This window comes from Neltuma alba, unplaced genomic scaffold, assembly GCF_004799145.2.
Source record: "Neltuma alba isolate B1F8T4 unplaced genomic scaffold, ASM479914v2 tig00005951_pilon, whole genome shotgun sequence".
Taxonomy (NCBI): domain Eukaryota; kingdom Viridiplantae; phylum Streptophyta; class Magnoliopsida; order Fabales; family Fabaceae; genus Neltuma; species Neltuma alba.
This window is the reverse complement of record NW_021634291.1, coordinates 59,964-80,021: the sequence shown is the minus strand read 5'-3', so window position 1 is coordinate 80,021 and position 20,058 is coordinate 59,964. Positions and strand designations below refer to the sequence as shown.

At 31.8% G+C, this 20,058-nt stretch overlaps 2 protein-coding genes across 4 annotated transcripts; both read left to right on the top strand.

The window, feature by feature from the left end:
• The first annotated feature begins 703 nt into the window (after nucleotides 1-703).
• LOC114749122 (bark storage protein A-like) lies at nucleotides 704-4,975 on the top strand. 3 transcript variants are annotated; one of them, XM_028937605.1, is made up of 8 exons: nucleotides 704-947; nucleotides 1,769-1,845; nucleotides 2,022-2,180; nucleotides 2,286-2,353; nucleotides 2,879-3,034; nucleotides 3,143-3,346; nucleotides 3,819-3,998; nucleotides 4,697-4,975. In XM_028937605.1, exons 3-8 carry the CDS (start codon nucleotides 2,045-2,047, stop codon nucleotides 4,952-4,954), a joined length of 1,002 nt encoding a protein of 333 aa, XP_028793438.1. In that variant the 5' UTR covers nucleotides 704-947; nucleotides 1,769-1,845; nucleotides 2,022-2,044; the 3' UTR covers nucleotides 4,955-4,975. The 3 variants fall into 3 exon arrangements, with proteins under 3 accessions (XP_028793438.1, XP_028793437.1, XP_028793435.1); XM_028937604.1 differs by having other exon boundaries at nucleotides 1,748-1,845; XM_028937602.1 differs by lacking the exon at nucleotides 1,769-1,845.
• A 2,357-nt stretch (nucleotides 4,976-7,332) lies between these two features.
• On the top strand, nucleotides 7,333-12,540 carry LOC114749119 (glucan endo-1,3-beta-glucosidase-like). Its single transcript, XM_028937598.1, has 3 exons — nucleotides 7,333-7,349; nucleotides 10,871-10,950; nucleotides 11,423-12,540. The coding sequence occupies exons 1-3, from the start codon at nucleotides 7,333-7,335 to the stop codon at nucleotides 12,361-12,363; spliced, it is 1,038 nt and encodes a 345-aa protein (XP_028793431.1). The 3' UTR covers nucleotides 12,364-12,540.
• The last annotated feature ends 7,518 nt before the right edge of the window (nucleotides 12,541-20,058 follow it).

Sequence of the window (20,058 nt, the reverse complement as noted above, 5' to 3'; positions counted from 1 at the left end):
TTAATTAATTTGGTTGTTTTTTTTGGTTAATCTGTGCATTTTATGTATAAACTAAAAATCAAAATTAGTGCTTCTTATCTTACAGGCAACAATTTTTGGAACCTGGGGAAACTGTTCTTATGATCTCAAATGTGAAGAAATTACAGAAACTAACAAGCAAGAAGGTGCAGCTCATCCTTACAAACAAGCCAAAGTTGATCTACGTTGACCCATCAAAACTGATTGTAAAGGGAAATATGTTATGGTCTGATAATCCAAGTGAACTTTCAGTCCAAGTGACTAGTCCTTCACATTTTAAGATTTGCACAGTAAGTTGCTGTTATCTTTATTTATCTTGTTATAAGTTTTTGTTTATAGTTACAGCAAGCTGTATGTATTGATGGTAAAAAGAAGACCCCATATCCGTCATTACCATGGATAGTATTTAAGTAAATATTTGATTTGAAATTTAATATATATGCATGAAATGTAAGGAGCTGTAATGCTACTTGCTTAGTTGTTTTCTAGGGCTTTCCCGAACTTGCAATGTCCTTGTTAGATTTCTTTTATACCTCTTGATATTTTGATGATTTATGATTTGTGATTTCTCTTAAATAAACAATGCAGCCAAAGAAAGTAATAAAGTAATGTCATTGGAGGATGCAAAACAAAGAGCATGGCAGTGGAAGAAGGCAATTGAAGGGCTTCAAAACCGATGATGAAACTCACTGTTTCTGACAACAGTATTTTCAGTGTCTTGTTACTGTTCAGGATGAGGGGACTAATCAATTTAGAACCCTCTGATACGTATTCATCAACAGAAAATGAAGTTACAGATTAGCTTTCCGAAACTGGTTCAAGCTAATTTCTCACAACTTGAGCTTATGATTACTTACCCAGCCCCTTTCATGCTTCTATGGGATGACATGTATAATGTGAAAAACAACAACGCTAGGCTATGTTAAGAGGTTGGAATCATTTATTTGTATTAAAGAACTTCAAAAGTCATAACGTATACCATGAATTGAAGATGATACAAGTTTTGCTTTTTATATTGTATGAATTTCTCCATTTCTTTCTGCTCAAAACCATGTCAGACGCTGAAATTTCAACTCTAATTTCTCCAGAACTGTTGAAATTACTCACTAGATTTTGCCCTCGGAAAATTGCAGATATGTTGATGTAGGTAAAATATCTGGCAATTCCATAGTATTGTTTAGGTATTCTTCTTTTTTTTTTTGACCAGCATTGTTTTAGGTAATCAATGGAAGTTTATGTGAGAGGATGATGAGAAATAGTGCTGCAAGCTGTATTGTTTTTCTTCTGCTGCGAAAATTTTGTCCCAAAAGAACAAAAAACTCCATCATATAAAAAATAATTTTAATTGACAATAATGTGAGTGTAAATGTATGCAAATATAATCTGACATTCAGGGAACAAAGGGCCAGTTATATGGGGCTCACTTTCTGATGAGTGAATGAGAGATTTTAATTCATGGGCCCCATTGTTATCCGTTTATCTATCTCTCTCACGTGCCCAAAAATCAAACTTTCAACAGACTGTCAACTTCTTCCGCCCACCCCCCTCCCAACAAAAACAACAAAAAAGGATTATTGACTTCTGATGTTAAAAGGCTCTTTAAATATAAATCACTAGTAAACTCCAGTTACCATCAATGCCTTATAAGACGTTGAAAATTCCATAAATTCATTGGATTTTTAACTTCTAAGAAACGAAAGCCCTCTTTTTATCGGGGTTTGACTTACAGGTAATACTGTTCCATAACCAGATACCAGTTTGACAGAGAACGTTGAGTGGGCTGGCAGGCACACGCAGTCCATAAAACACGAACAAACATAACCATGTGTAAGCAGACATCTGTGTTGAAAACAATTGTGTCTGCTATGTTCATGTATTTTCTATAAACTGTATCCATTTACCAATATTTTTAGCTTCTTATTGCTAGTTAAATTCACTCTTCAATAAGCATGGCTGCAAGAGTTTTGATGATTATGTTGCTGAGTTTGACAGCAGCATTGCAGAACCATTAAGCAGAAGAAGGGCAATGCAAGTGATACAGGAAGTGAAGCAGAAAGGGCCATATTTTGGTATCATCGCTGCCTACCCACCTGAGGAGATTGCATTTTTTGCTTCCAAGGCATTTGAACCCGATCCAAATCACCCTTTTGTGGAACTCTCAGGTTCTTCTTCTATAAAAACTGAGATCCATTATTTTTATAAACATGTTTTTATGTAGTTAAGAAGCTTAGATTCGGGAGTTAGTTGTGTGAAAATGGTGGTTGCAGGGAGGCTATACAGGGTCGGGAAGGTCTTTGATAAGAAAGTCATCTTTGTGAGGTGTGGAGTAGGAATGGTATGTATACGCATGAATGCTTCTTCATCAGTTCTTTCTCGTGTGCGATTAATATTATTTTACTTACAAGTCTGATGATATACACATATCCACGCACAAAAGCATGAGAAATTTTAAATTCAGAGGATTAATTTGTTTTATTATTTGAAATTTTTTTCTCCTATTTTAAGGGGTGAAGCAGAAAGGTAACTCAGTCTATTTTTGTGAAACACACGTGTAGAGATAGTACCGGCCATTCTCTCTCTCTCTCTCTCTACTTCATACCTTGAATACTTAGTCCATGTTTGGCTAACCACTCCAAAATCACTTTTTTAAGCAAAATCAAGGTTTTGTGTGATTTCATCCAAACACTAAAAAAAAAGTCAACGAGTGATTAATGAACTAGAAACCATGGTTTGAGGAGAAGTTGGATTGATCAGCTTTTGAGAAAATCTTCTCTCCAAAATCATTGAGTTTCTTTTTCTCATTTTGATTTTGGAATATTTTTTAAACTCAAAAATGAGGTTGATGTTGGCTCTATTACAGCTGAACGCAGCAGCAGTGGCACAACAAATGATTGATGTGTTAGACGTAGTTGGGATACTGCATTTTGGAATTGCTGGAAGTGCGAATGACTCCATTTCCTTTGGGGATGTCACCATTCCCAAACAGTTTGTTCATACTGGCCTATGGGACTGGCTGGTACTTCAATTTTCTTTCTGTAAAACTTGTCAATCTTTCAAGTACCTAACGCTTTGCAAATAGTACTAAAGAAACTCTTGAATTTATGTTTGTGTTTGATAATGGCAGAAGCCGAATGGGACACTTGAAAGTAGTGACTTTGCTCACTTGGATTTTGGTAACTTCGATGTTCCAAAAGGCAACAATTTGTTGGGACGTGTTGGCTACAGTTCTGAAGAATTCTTTTCTGTCACTGGAAAACCCAACTTAGCACAGCGTTTGATCTGGGCTAAAGTTACTTCTCAATGGCTTCAACTTGCTGCTACTTTGGAGGTTAGAACAAAACATGATGCTACTCACTGTCAAGAACTTGGCCATATATACGCCAATACACCATAAGGACGCCAGTTCAAATTTCCTAAATGCAATAGCTAGACAAGTAATTTACATAACTTAAAATAATTAGTCAAGTTAGTTATATGTAAAAAATATATGTTAATTCTCCTAAAGTACTTTTTTTAATTATTTATGTTAGAAAATACTCACTTGATGGGAAACTCTCTTAATATGTGCAATCATATGGAGAGTTTAGGGTGAAAAAATGATAAATTTGAGAGACAAAGTGGATTGAAATCTTATTATAGTCAAAACAAACTCTTTTATACAAATTCTTACATTTAGGACTAGAAGGATTACTGTGTATCCGTAACATACTACCTTTACGAGTCTCATTACCCTTTTCAATCCTCTTGATAACAGATGCATACGGAAGTGAGAAACTGATAGCTCGTGTAATTTGTGACAGGGAATACAGCTAGAACGTTGTATAAACTCGAGCTTTTGTCTTCCGCATAGTACCAAGTTAGTGGTTGGTGTGAATGGCACATCAGCCGACATATATGTCGACAATGAAGCTTACAGAGATTTCCTGTTCCAAACATTTCAAGTTTCTTCTGTTGATATGGAGAGTTTCGCCATAGTCATGGTCAGTATTCTTCACCACTTTCATCCCCTTCAATCTTCATGCATATGCATACATAATAAACTTTTCAAACACATGCATATATTTGACGCGGGAGAACTCACACACACACTGCCTCTGGTCTTAAATATAGGAGCTAGTTAACTAATTTGATGAGACTAATTTGATGAGACTAAAAAATAAGTTTAGTTAGTTATTTGTAATAAATATGTATTGTCTTTTTTAAAATGTTTTTGCTAATCAAGTGTATTGGCTAGAACTATTATTATGAGAAGGATTACCTTGGAAAAAAATCAACAGATATGAGAGACAAAGCAAGTTGAGGTTTTATATTTAGGACCAAAATAAAAGTCAAACAAGGTCTTATATTAAGAACTGGAGGTTGTGTGTGTGTGTAACGTAATAGTGCACAAGACTCCTACCAAGTAGAGGGTCTAGAAAGGGATGGATGTACACAGCCTTACTCTTGCAAGTAAGCAAAGAAGCTATGTTTAGGATTTGAACCTTTGACCTTGCATAGCAGCAATATTACAGTTGCTCCCAAACTCACCCCCTGATATATATAATTGTTGGTGAATATAAATACTTTAAAATAATTTAGTAACTTTCTTAGTTTTCACAAATTAGTTAGTTGGGTCTTATATTAAGACTTGGGATAGTATATAATTATTAGAGAATATAATGAATGTGTTTGATTGCAGACAAGCTTGTCGAATGGGATTCCAGTGGTAGTGATAAGAGGAATATCAGATATGGCGGGAAAGAGCGGAGAAGAAGCCATTGACACATTTGGAGCTCTTGCTGCTACCAATGCAGTCACAGTTTTGCTTCGCCTTCTCAACATTTTGCCTTCCTCACTTCATCATTACATTTCATTTTTTAACTTCTTCCAACAACAGTCTACTTCTTTCATCACTTTGATCTTACTGTTGTTCTTTCTTTTTTATCCGCAAATATAAATGCAGGATGATAAATAAATTTTATCCCATCATTTTATTTTTCTAAAAAAATTATTTATTTTTAATTTGTGACAACCTACATATGCCATCACCCACAATCGTTGTAATTAATAGATTATGTGCATAATGACTATTATTTATGATTGAAAAAACTATAAGTACTCAATGTAAAATTTCTTTTACAAAAACCTGATTAAAAATCATGAAACTGTAAGGACTAACAAGTTTGTTTTTTCTTAAAATTTCAAAGATCAATTGCATTTTATCATACAGTCAATGATAAATTGCAAAATGTAAGTGTGGAGTGCTGTATTTGCATCAAGTTTTCGGATCTTATATATTAATAGTTGGAAAATTAATGACAAATTGCGATTTGCTAGTGTCAAATTTTGAAAACTCAACATGAAACTCTCATACTGATATGTATAGGTTAAATTTTTTTATGGTAAAAGTTAGAACATCAGTTGCAAATGTTTTTTCCATATAAGCGAAAAGCCAGTGTGAAATTTTTAAAGGTATATGATGCAATAATTTGACACTTATCCTCTGTAATAACTTACAACTGTTTTTGAATTTGGTAAGAACATTTTATTAAAAAAGGAATAACTATGTAATTTCATAGGATTGACATTAATGATCAAAATAAACTTTAATTGATCCATGTGACCATATGTGAGAAAGATGCCAGATATTATTGTATGTGTCATTTGAATCACGAGGGCGGTTGCCTCTGTCATTTATACTGCAAATGTACGTTAAAGCAAAATATATTGAAGCATTTATAGTATTCAAAATATATCTCATTTTTCTATTTCAAATATTGTTAATTATAATAAATTTCCTCTGTCAGTGTAATTTTAGCTTTTCTTTTATCCTTCATGACAGACTTGTTTCCCTCCCCAAGTGATAGACAAGTAAAAACTTTGAAACAGTAAAAAATAATTTTCTTTTTACATAATACTTCCTCTATATCACTTAATATAATATTAATAAACACATTTACGTTGATAGACAAACAAAAAAAGATAAAAATATATCACTTTAAAATCTGTTTTTGCTTTTCATTCTATCTTCCCTCAATTATACTCCCTCCGGTTCATAAGGAGTGCATTTTTAACATATCAAAAGTGTAATGGGTACTTTAGATTTTTTTTCATAGGGAGTACTTTTAAAAACATGCATTAATTATACTTAGAAATCTATGGTGAAGGTTTGAAGTTTGGATACTATACAATGATGAATAGTTGGGGCAGCATGATTAAAATTAGATTTTATACAATTAAATATATTTACACACATCAACTTATCAATGCTCTAAGTTTTGAGTCTAGGATCTCATCTAAACATAGTGAAGTTAGTAAGCTTTGAGTTTAAAACCTTATTTACACATGATAAGTGGTACTGCTATTAGGATAATTTGCTGATATGATTGAACATATATCTTAAGCTAATTTTATAGAGAATTTTTTTCGATCCTAAATATAAGACTCTTTTTGTAATGTAATTACTATTGGGATAATTTGTTGATATGATTGAACATATATCTTAAGCTAATTTTATAGAGTACTTCTTTCCATCCTAAATATAAGACCTTTTTTGTAGTGTAATTTATACTATAAAAATGGTTTTATATTTAGGACAGGAGGAGTATTAATTTTCATATGATATCTGATATTCAATGGCATCGGATGGCACGCAAGCATGATTGAAGTATCTATAATCTCTTCTACCAAAGACAGTATTATCTTGAATTGTGATTATTTAACCATCCATGCTTGTGGAAACACCTAACATTAAAATTTAAAATTTAATTTTATTCAGACTGTAGGACACAGCAACTTGCTTAAAAAGATATTGGTTTGTGAGCAAGTGGGGAGATGCGATATACCAAATCTGAAGAAAAGCTTAAATATATATATACATGGGAAAATGTGCAACATGTGGTCAATAATTGAATCCCAACAATCACGTAATAATACCGAACAGATCAGTAAAGAATAATAAAAGTAAAATAATATTATACATCGAGATAAATTAATTAAAGAGTAGGGACCATAATTATAAAAGATAGTGAAAGAGAGGAAGGATATTAAGAAAGATTACTATGATATTTTAGAAAAAACATGTCATATTTCTTATAATTAACTAACTTACCTAACTTCTTTAATCTAATTAAGTTAGTTAAATATATCTTATATTAAGGATTGAAGAAATATATATTTAATGATAAGGGGGCGTATGTTTCTATTGGAAACAATCCTCTGTTAAATACTAAATGTGAACAAATTTTTTAATAGAGATTCATATTTTAATTTGTCAGAACTAGCTTTTTTCATTATTAGACTCAACCCTTATTAGTCATACACATGCACACAAAAATGGGTTTGCCTGACATGTATCAATGGCATTATGGCCAAAATTTCTCTAAAGTCGCGGTTTGGATGATACTTGTTAGTGTTTGATATGTGATACCTTTCTGGTCCTAAATGTAAGACCCTTATACTAATATGTATAAGGATCTGTTTGGCTCAATAAGAGGAAAGGAAGGAGAGGGGAGGAGAGTAGAAGGATTTTAATATTATTTTGTTTGGATTTATAAAAAAAGAGGGGAGGGGAAGAGTTTTAATATTACCTTGTTTGGTTTATGAGGGGAGGGAAGGAAAAAATATTTTAACATGGACAATTTTATTCTTATTTTATTTAAGATATGAGTATAATGGTCATCACATGACAATATAGGCATAATGGTCACAATATAGTAAAATATTGCTTTTTCTCTCCAAATCCTTCCAATTTTAGAGGGGAGGTTGAGGAGGGGAGGAGAGGGCAATGATTAAAATCCTTCCCCCTCCTTTCCTTTTCCTCCAAATCCTTTATAACAAACGCACCTTAAGAGTCTTACATTTACAATCAGAAGAGCATGAGTATAGAAACAAAGTTATTTATAAATAACAGAGTAGCAAAGTTATCTGCGTCAGATTTGGGATTGGAGTGGTACATATCTGTTTCATTCTCATGTGTCGTTGTGTCGCCCAAAAAACTAGTTTTCTAATATTGTGGTTTTTGATTTTGGATTGTTTGTGAAAGTATTTAAAAATACTTATAAACTTATTTTACATAAATCGAGATGAAATCTTTCTCATATATTTATCTCATATTCCGTAAATTATGATTAAAAAGTTATTTATAAACTATTCTAAACATGCTCTTTGTGCGTGTAGTCCGTTCGCGTTTGGCTTCTCTACGTTGCCTTCTTTCCTCTCCTACCCTCCTCTATCTAGAACTATGTCGTTCTCGATTTTTTTTTTGTGAAAGTTTTTGGTGGGAAAATTTAAATTTTTTTAAATAATACTACCTCCTGTCCTAATTATAAGAACCAGTTGACTAATTTGAGGAGATTAAAGAAGTAAGTTGAGTTAGTTATTTGTTTAAATAAGTGTTGTCTTTCCTAAAAAATCCTTACTAATCAAGTACATTGACTAGAACTATCATTATTAGAAGGGCTACTTTGGAAAAAAATGTATAAATATTTGAGACAAAGTGGATTGGAGTCTTATATTTAGGACCAAAATAAAAGTCAAACAGAGTCTTATATTAAGGACCGGAGGTAGTACTCAATATCTTAAAATATTTTTTAACAACATCCAATATCTTAAAATAATTTTTTGATATACTAAGCATTATAAAGTATTTTTCTACTAACACCTCGACCTGGTATCCTGAAATATACTCAACACACAAAAATATTTTTTTAGTAGTACTTAATATTCTATTTTAAGCATCTAAATTATTTTTTCAAAAGCACCCTGTATCCCAAAAATAATTTTTGGCAGTACCATGAACTATTTCTTAATAACAGAGTATCCTAAAGATATACTCAACACTCTTAAATATTTTTTTCAGGAGCACCAAGAATCTTAAAATAATTTTTGATATATTAAGTACTCTAAAACACTTTGTAGTATCCTAAAATAATTCTGGGCTCCATTAACACCAAGTGCTGAGTGTATTTTTGAGAAACTGAATGTTATTAAAAAAAAATTTTATGATGCCGAGTAAATCAAAAAATTATTTTAAATTATGGGGTGTTATTGAAAAATACTTTAAAATAATAAATCTTATTTTAAAAAAAAGCATTGAAGCCCATTTTCTACCCAAAACGGCGTAGTTGTGGGGAGGGGAGGGCACCAGGAAAAGGAGGGCAACGGAGAGAAGCCCAACGCAGTTGGTTCATGGTGTCTGAATGGGAAAGGGTAAAAAAATTCTCGTACTGTGTACACATTCTCTCCCAAATTTGTAACTTTTTTCCCCAAAAGATCTCCATTGACAGCAAAAGTTACAATACACATAATTAAATAGGATAGTCTAGAAAAGCCAATACATATTACAAATAATCAATTTAACTAATTTTTTTAATAGTTCTGAATTAGTTATCTAGTTTTTATATTAAGAATAAGAAGGAGATAAGCAGTTCTTGTCATAGCGGAAGAGAAAAATAAATTGGTCATTCCTACTGAAACGTATAAGAAACTTCAAGATTTGGAAGGGATAGCTCAATTAGCGAAGAATTTTAGCACCGCCAGCCACTCAAAAGAATTCATACGCTTTACATTGAAGTCGCCTGTAAAGTATATAATATGATCTTGTGCAAGAAATGGAAATTTCCGAGTTCTTCAAAAATTAAAATAGATCTCATGCTGAAAAGACAGAAAAAGACTTTTGTTCTTGTCACGCAAGCGTGTATGAAATGACTTTTTGGATACGTCCAATGTTGTTCCTAAAGTGGTAGAAGTTCTTTATATATATTTCCTCCGGTTTGAAATATAAAATAAATTTTGTTAGAGGACTGGATTTTTTTATAAGATAATATTTATTTTTTGTCTAAGCATTTAATAAGTTTTTTTAATTTTACCCCTAACATATATTCTCTTTCTTCTTTAATTTATTTATTGTATCTTTTACTTAATCTCTTAATTAATAAGGGCATATTTTTTAAAAAAAATACATGCCTTACATATTTATTGTTAAATTGATTTTAACTAATTTTTTAATAAAAGCAAATTGATAAAATTTATCTTATATTTTGCACTGAATTGAATGGTATTTTATTTTGGGAAACCAGTATTAAAGTTCTTTTTCTTATACCACGGAAAGTAGAAACCAATATTGAGTTTATCATCATGCCCTTGTAATTAAATCACAAACACCTGTCAAAATGCCAATATGAAGAAATCATTAAAAAAGACATAAGGATTTTTTTTCCTTAAAAATAAATGTTTTAGCTGTTGACATTTTTTAGTGTTAAGTCTAAAAAATTTTATTTTATTATTGATAATTTAAAAAGTTCAACTAGTTGATATATTTACTAATTATTTTTACTCTATATATTTCAGTCTTATAGTCTTTTTGTTCGAAATCAATTTTTATTATTTTTTATATTTATTATTCAAAATAGTTAATATATAATTAAAATATATTAATTTAATCACTACGTTTCAACCACTGCTCAACCCCAGTCCCCAAGTTTAACTACTATTAAACAATGAATCAAATATAGATATTTTTAATACCTTGCTCCTGGTTTGCAATTGCCGAATAGAGAACAACCAACAATTTATTTTAGTTTATATTATGCATGCAACTTGGGAGGAAGAAAACAAAGAAATTCACCACTCATCACTGACTTTGCCTCTTCCTCCGTCAAGCAGCCTAGCTAGTTGCAGAAGAACAATTAATTCAGAAATGTATAGTTGAGGGAATTCAAAGTGAAATGCCATACATTTTCCCTTTGAGACGTAATTGACGGATGTATAGTTTAATCTTTGCCATTAATTGAAGTGGGACCTGCCAGACCCTATTCGCTATGTATAAATGCTGCCTTGAAGTGCACAAAATATACCATAAATAACTTCGAAGGAATACGAAAGTTAGGCAAAATCATGTCTTCATAGTACTGCTTCTTCTGATACTATCGTCCATTGCACTGCAATTTACAGGTCGTCTCTCTCTCTCTCTCTCTCTCTATCTATCTATCTATCTATCTATCTATCTATATACTGATGCATATATTCTAACAAATTCTGTTCAAGTATTCCTAAAATCTATTCTTTGGACCTTTATTCTGATGTACCAAAACAACATTTCTTTCTGCGGCACTATAATTAATCATCATTCTGTCCTAAGTTAAGAAAGGTCATTGTTAGATCTGGCTAAATATTTCTCTTACAGAACTATCAAACGTTCAAAAGCGGTTGAGGCATTCATTAAAAGGATATAACAGATGGGATATTGACGTTCTCATTGATTTTTTTTTTCTTCGCTCATATTCGATACTTCACATATATATGTCGGGAGTATGAAAATTTGAATAGAAAATCTATATTCAAGATTTTTTTTTTTTAAAAAACTCTTATGACCCTTGACAATTTGAGAATTGCCAGTTTAATATGTTCTATATATTATATGCAGCTGTGAAATCCATTGGAGTGTGTTATGGCGTAAAAGGAGATAATCTACCAAGCAGGCAAGAAGTGATAGACTTGTACAAATCCCATGGCATTGGAGGGATGCGCATATACTATCCAGATGAACAAGCCCTTAAAGCCCTAAGACGTTCGAACATTGAAGTGTTGCTTGATGTGGCTAAGGAAAATCTTTCCTCACTATCTGATCCTGCATATGCCAATCGTTGGGTTAAAAATTTTGTAGTAGCCTACTCAGATGTGAACATCAGGTACATTGCTGTGGGAAATGAGATTAGTCCTAGTGACGGAGAAGCAAAGTATATTCTACGTGGAATGCAAAACATTCAGAAGGCAATTTCTGCAGCAAATTTGCAAGGCAAAGTTAAGGTCTCTACAGCAATCAAAATGGATCTACTTGAAAACACTTACCCACCCAGGAATGGCAAGTTTAAGGATCCTGCAACTACATACATAAAGCCCATCATCGATTTCCTTGTCAACAATGGATCACCACTTCTCGCTAATGTGTATCCCTATTTTGCCTACAGTCCGCCAAGTAGCCCCATTCATCTTGACTTTGCTTTGTTCAAACAAGGAACAAATGACCCAGCAGGTTATCAAAACTTGTTTGATGCAATGTTGGATTCTATATATTATGCTCTTGAGAAGATAGGAGCACCAAATTTGCAGGTTGTTGTTTCTGAAAGTGGGTGGCCTTCGGATGGAGGAGCTAAAGGGGCCAACGTCAATAATGCGCGCACTTACTATCAGAATTTGATTAAACACGTCAAGGGAGGGATCCGGACTCCAAAACATAATGGGCCTATTAAGACGTACTTGTTTGCCATGTTTGATGAAAACAAAAAGCCAGATCCACCAACTGAGAGGCATTTTGGTTTGTTCACTCCTGATAAGTCGCCCAAATATGGAATTAGTTTCAATTAATACTGCTTAGAAAAGAAGAACAATAATAATAATACTAATAATTTGTACTCTTTGTTTTCCTTGGAATAAGTGTGCCATGAGCATGCTCATGTTTCTTCTTGATTAATGTATCGAGGTTTCAATGTTTCGAGTTAATTCTAATAAAACATCTTCTTAGTTACAGAAGCTCTAATAAAAGTTGTGTGCAATGTTATTTTTGTATTTCTAGTTAGTTGATCTTTTGCTGCAAATGTTTGTTAGAAAAATGAATTTTGGCTTTGTTTTATATTTACTTTAGTTTCATTTGTGGATTGATAGCTAGTAGCTCAATTTAGAGGAAAGTTTAAGAATTAACTTAAAGGAAATTTATTTGGTCATCCCTCGCGAAATTTGAGGCACCGCTCTAATCAATTGACAAGAAGGAGTATGACGACTTTTCGAGTGCATACCATTTTGCCACATTTTATATGGTTTAATTAGAAGCCTATATAACTCGACTATCTAGAATTTATCAGAGAATTTTTCACAAAACTTGTACACTTTACTACATCTGCTCCTATGCTAACTAAAAATTAAAGAGATTCATATTTGTATTCTTTCTTTTTTGTTATTTTTAAGTTTTTACTCGTCTTTTAAAATATGATTAAAATTTAAACATTAATTCTCATTTTTTTATTTTACATTTTAAAAGATAAAAAAATTGATGAGGAAAACGTCTAAAAAATCAGTTAAAAAGAAACAAAAAGTATTAAAGCCCAATGCTTTTTTCTTTTCTTAACTTAAAATAATAATAAAGTTATTCTATGACTCATACTCCTTTTGGTTTTTATTATATGTTTTTATTATATTATAAGAGACCGCTGACTAATTTACATAAACTAATAAAAATAGTCAAAAATATTAAATTTGTCATAAAATTTAAATAATTTTCAACTCATTAACTATGCTAAATTTTAATATCATATTAATTTCGACTCTCTCACCACCTTTATTAAATGTAGATATATATATGAAAAAAATATTTAAATACTCGTTAAAACCACCATAGGATACCATAAAAAGGACTACATTTTTTTTTCTAAAAAGATCTTATAATAAGAACCGGAAGCAATGCATATCTTGATGATGTTTCTTCAAAAATTCTGTGATTTATAGAGGCCCATGAATCCTAATTGCAGAACAGAATGGATCCGAGAAATCATTTTAGATCTACACGCAAATGGTGAGAAGAAAACAAAGTAAGGCCCCACCTATTATTGACTTTAAGCTGTGACTATTCGTGTCTTTTTCTTAACAACTTGGCACGTTTCCTTTCCGTTGGCCTACTTGCAGATGAACAATGAATTCCTTGGAGCTGTAGTGATATTATATTTAACGGACATAAAAGTATTGGTCATTAAATAATAAAATAAAGTGGATTGAGATCTTATATTTATAGTCAAAACAAACTCTTTTATACAAATTCTTACATTTAGGACTAGAAGGATTACTGTGTATTCGTAAAATATTACCTTTATAAGTCTCATTACCCTTTTCAAGCCTCTTGATAACAGATGCATACGGAAGTGAGAAACTGATAGCTAGTGTAATTTGTGACAGGGAATACAGCTAGAACGTTGTATAAACTCGAGCTTTTGTCTTCCGCGTAGTACCAAGTTAGTGGTTGGTGTGAATGGCACATCAGCCGACGTATATGTCGACAATGAAGCTTACAGAGATTTCCTGTTCCAAACATTTCAAGTTTCTTCTGTTGATATGGAGAGTTTCGCCATAGTCATGGTCAGTATTCTTCACCACTTTCATCCCCTACAATCTTCATGAATATACATACATATACGTGTGTGAGTGTGTATACATGCACACACACTTTTCAAACACATGCATATACTTGGTGTGAGGGATTATATATATACTACCTCCGGTTTAATATAAGAGCTAGTTGACTAATTTCAGTAGATTAAAAAAGTTTGTTAAGTTAGTTATTTATAACAAATAGGTATTTTTTTCCTAGAATACTCTTGCTAATCACGCGTATTAGTTAGAGCTACCATTACTACAGTGACTATCTCAAAAAAAGTGGATAAATATGAGAGATAAAATAAATTGAGGTCTTATGTTTAGGACCAAAATAAAAGTCAAACGAAATCTTATATTAAGGACCGGAGACAGTATAACATAATAGTGCACAAGACTCTACTAAGTGGTGGGTCTAGAAAGGGATGGATGTACACAGTCTTATTCTTGCAACCAAGCAAAGAAGCTATTTTTAGGATTTCAACCTGTGACCTTACATTGCAGCAATGTTACAGTTGCTCCCAAACTCACCCTTTGATTTTTTTGGTGAATATAAATACTTTAAAATAATTTAGTAATTTTTTTAATCTCTACAAATTAGTCAGTTGGATCTTATATTAAGGACTTGGGATAGTATATAATTAGTAGAGAATATAATGGATGTGTTTGATTGCAGACAAGCTTGTCGAATGCGATTCCAGTGGCAGTGATAAGAGGGATATCAGATATGGCGGGAAAGAGCGGAGAAGAAGTCATTGACACATTTGGAGCTCTTGCTGCTACCAATGCACTCACAGTTTTGCTTCGCCTTCGCAACATTCTGCCTTCCTCACTTCTTTCATCACTTTAATCGTATTGTTTTCTTTCTTTTTTTATCCGCAAATATAATAAATAAATTTTATCCCATCATTTTATTTTTTAAAAAAAATTATTTATTTTTAATTTGTGATCGTTGTAATTAATAGATTATGAGCATAATGACTATTATTTATAATTGAAAAAACTATAAGTACTCAATATAAAATTGTTTTTACAAAAGCCTGATTAAAAATCATATGAAACTGTAAGGACTAACAAGTTTGTTTTTTTTTTAAATTTTCAGAGATCAATTGCATTTTATCATACAGTCAATGATAAACTGCAAAATATAAGTGTGGAGTGCCGTATTTGCATCAAGTTTTCCAATATTATATATTAATAGTTAGAAAATTAATGACAAATTGCGATTTGCTAGCGTCAAATTTTGAAAACTCAACATGAAACTCTCATACTGATATGTATAAGTTAATTTTTTTTTTTTTATGGTAAAAGCTGGAACATCAGTTGCAAATGTTTTTTCCATATAAGCGAAAAGCCAGTATGAAATTTTTAAAGGTATATGATGCAATAATTTGACACTTATCCTCTGTAATTTACTATTGACTGATGTAATAACTTACAACTCTTTTTGAACTTGGTAAGAACATTTTACAAAAAAAGGAATAATTATATAATTTCAGAGGATTGATATTAATGATCAAAATAAACTTTAATTGATCCATGTGACCATATGCGATGAAGATGTCAGATATTATTGCATGTGTCATTTGAACCACGAGGGCGGTTGCCCCTGTCATTTATGCTGAATATTGTTAATTATAATATATTTTCTCTGTCAGTGTAGGTCCAAACTTTTAGCTTTTCTTTTATCCTTCATGAGAGACTTGTTTCCCTCACCGAGTGATAGAGAAGTAAAACCTTTGAAACAGTAACAAATACAATAATCATCTTTCATAATAACCTCTCTTTTGAGGAAATATCTATGGAGATAATTTAGAAAAAATTAATAAATATAATAAATAAGTCTTATATTTAGGATCAAAATCGATTTAATAATTAGGACTGGAAGAATAATTATCTTGAATTGTGATTATTGTAAGGATCCCTGCTTGTCGAAACACCTAATATTAAAATTTAAAACTTAATTTTATTCAGACTGTAGGTTTGTGAGCAAGTGGGGAGACACGATACATCAAATCTCAAGAAAAGCTCAAATATGTGGAAAAATGTGCAACATGTGGTCAATAATTGAATCCCAACAATCACGTAATAATACCAAACAGATTAGTAAAGAATAATAAAAGTAAAATAATATTATAGATGGAGATACATTAATTAAAGAGTAGGGACCGTAATTATAAAAGAACGCCAAACTAGTTGGGGAAGGAAGCCATGCTGCTTCGGGTGAGCTCAATAATTGAACGGCCATGGCTACCCCGGCGAGGACACTCGCAAGGCAGTGTTTGGCTGTGCTTTTCTTGTCCGCCATTCTTGTCCCTTCAACTTGTGCATTTATGGGACTGTTGCTGACTGGAGTCCAATATCTTATCCATTTCAAGCTAATTCTTACACGTTTATACTCAAAATCCGGGATGTTATAAGTCCCTCCCAAAGAACAACGACAGTGTCATGTAAAATACTATTTTGAGTCCTAAATACTACATCTGTTCTTAATATAAGAATTAGTTTGACATTTAATTTGATTCTAAATATAAGATTTCAATTCACGTTGCTTTTCATAGTTATTTATTTTTCTAAGATAGTTCTTGTAGTAATTGCATATATAGATGTTTTATCAAATGGCGGTGCTAGCTAATAAACATAATTAGCAAAGATATTTTAAGAAAGATAATACTCCTCCGATCCTAAATATAAGACCTTTATATTAGGGTCTTATATTTAGGACCGGAGGAGTATTTATTTATTATAAATAATTAACTTAACTAGTTTTCTTAATCTACTCAAATTAGTCAACTAGCTTTTATATTAAAAACCGGAAGTAGTATAAACTAGTTGAAGATTTGATTTGTCATTAAATATAAGACCTTAACTCACTTTGTCTCTCATATTTATTCATTTTTCAAAATAGTTCCTATGATAATCACACATATTAAAGGGTTTTCATTGGCTATTTTAGGGAAGATAACCCTCATTTATTACAAATAACTAACTTAACTAATTTTTTTTAATATTCGCCAATTAGTTGTTTAACTCTTATATTAAGGACTATGGGTAATACATATCCAATTACAAGTACATAGCCGAATCCAAAGCAAAATTCCATACAACATCATATATAGTAAATAGCAATCCATGTAATAAGGACACTGATGTCACTCGTCACTAGAAAATGCGATAGAGCAATGCCAATCTAGGTATTGAATCTCTTGAGCTCTTGAGGAGCTTAATTATTTATTTAGGATATTAGTTAAAAATGACAAGCACAAGTCAACTAGGAGGATGCATGTGATTATACTATCCAAGCCAAACTATCAAACTTTTCTAGTTGTTTATTTGATTTTTCTTTACGAATTTTAAGTATAAATGAGTGTAAAATAATGAAATAAATCAAACAATATGCAATGGCTCACTCTGCTTCATCTGAGTACTATTCAGACTATAGTGCAACCAATTTACTGCACCAAACTACCTGTAATACTACAACAAATCAATAGCACCACATGCTCAATTCCCCGGCTTGCTTAGACAAAGTGATGCATTCGGATTCATATCCCAGCAAAATAAAATAATGTGTTGCTCTGTTCCAGTAAACTCAATCATATAAATAAATTCCAACAAAAATAAAATGAACAATGGAATCTACAAAAACAATAAAGGCTCAGCCACAATTCTAATACAATCACAAGTCTGAATCAAATGTTCATCAACCGTTTCATATATGAAATCACAAATCTGCCTTTAGAGTCACAACTAATCATCTATATATAACCTGGACAAATAATTGTGAAACATATATCAAGGAATAGAAGATAAACTAAAGGATTCCTTTTCATAGCAGAGGCTCGAGCTTCAGTCTAAACTCTGAAGAGAGCTGGAAGATTTAGCTGGTCATGGTTTTCAGTACAGTTCACCAAGCTACATCCAAGAACCAAGCCATCAACACAACTATGAGAGAAGAGAAATCAAGAAGAAAATGTGATAGATGAATTAGGATGCTGAGGGATGTTGCGAGATGGAGAGAGATTGGGTGAGACAGAGAGATCAAGATGAAATTCGAGAGAGTAACAGTACAGTGCAGTGGGTGAGATTGAGGGGAAAATCTGAGCTTGACTCTTGACTGTGTAATCCCTGTTAGTTCGACTGAAAGCCAGCCAGCAAAATGGTGATGATGATGTTAGTTGGAGTTTGGTCCTTTTTTTTTTTTGGGTATAGGTATCTTCTTATTAAAGACAGTCTTATTTGAGACATTATAGGATATTAAATATGGACATCTTTTTCAATAGCGATTTAAATCTTGGTTTGCCGCGTTATAAGAGATCATTCCCTTCCGCTAGACTCAGTCCCGTTAATAAGTCTGGTAGGTGTTGATGAGTCCGAATATATCTCTTGGCTGATCCTCAAATGGGATTTTTTTCCCCCTAAAGTATAAGCATTTTTCTATTAGAGGCAATTTTATTTAAGGTATTATCAAGTACTAAATGTGGGCATCCATCATAACAGGGATTCGAACCTTAATTCGTCATATTGTGAGAAACTAGCCCATCCCGCTAAACCCAACCTTGTTAGTCTCAAATGGGATTTTAGTTTCTCTCCAATTCCCTTCACCCTTATTTTCATCATTAAAGTTCAAATGCTGCAAATTTCATATTTCATAAACTAATTTTATAAATTTTTTATTACTGTTTAAAATTACCATGGCTAAATTTAGTTTAATTTTATTATTTGTTTTATGAACATGTAACATTTTTTAAATAATTTTATAAAATATAAAATATGGACTATTCATATTTTAATCTAATGGTTAGCATGAAAAGCGGAGAGAATCCAGCCTGCTCATGTGCGTTTTGGGTCTCTCCCCTCTTTAGTCCTTTTTAGACGAAGTTTCCTTTAAATGTTCTTCTAAATTTTCACAACAAGCATTAAAAGATTTATAATGCAATACCTCTCATATTTAATATAAGAGTTAGCTGAAAATTAAATTTGGTTCTAAATATAAAATCTTAGCACTACAAAAAAAACAGAGGATTAATGACGAAATTTAGTAACGAAATTTTATTCTGTTACAAATTCCATCACTAAAATTAGTAACAGAATTTAGTGACAGAAAATTTCTATCATTAAATTAGTAACAAATTAGAATTTTATCATAAATCTATTGTTAATTCTATTTTAAATGATTAGTGACGAAAAAATTCTGATATTAATTTTCGTCACTAACTATCATCACAGAACATTTTGTAACAGAAGTAGTGACGGAATTGTCCTGTCACTAATTTCTATTACAATTCCATAATTAATCTGTCACAATGACGAACCTAGCCATTGTAGCAAGTGAGTTTGAGTATGACGGCCTCAATGAAGTCTTTAAATTATATATGCGCGCGCGTGCATGTGATTGTATATAGACACACGCACTGACACACATACATTGGAAAATCTAAGATAAACCAAAACTTAAATGCCTCAAAAAATTGATGACGGCATAGTATTTCTTATTATCAAGTCCACTAATATTTCCAAGTCTTCCGGTCTTCTCAATAGAAAGTCGTGCCATGAATAAGAAAATACCACAGATATTATATATTTAAATCCTTTTGAAGTTAGCAGGTGTTAGGGAAAAACTGGAGACTATTATTTGTAAAAATATTGAAGGCTAATAATAGCTCAGTGATTTTATTTTATTTTTAAAATGTTTTCAAACAAAACAAATCCTGTATGGGCTCCATGAATGGTATGGAGCTTAAAAAATAATCATCACTATTTTATTACTTATAAATAAAATAACTTATGACAAATTTTATATTGTATATTGTTATTGATTATAAAAGGAATATAAGGAGTATACAAATACGCACTCACGTAGTGAAGTCAAAGTGAATTAATTTTATTTATTTTTGTTTTAGTCCAGAAGTGAATAAATTA

Coding starts and splice junctions, on each gene's coding strand:
- LOC114749122 (XM_028937602.1), top strand. Junction 3,035..3,142: donor CTGGCCTATGGGACTGGCTG/GTACTTCAATTT, acceptor TGATAATGGCAG/AAGCCGAATGGGACACTTGA. Junction 3,999..4,696: donor AGAGTTTCGCCATAGTCATG/GTCAGTATTCTT, acceptor GTTTGATTGCAG/ACAAGCTTGTCGAATGGGAT.
- LOC114749119 (XM_028937598.1), top strand. Junction 10,951..11,422: donor CATTGCACTGCAATTTACAG/GTCGTCTCTCTC, acceptor TATTATATGCAG/CTGTGAAATCCATTGGAGTG.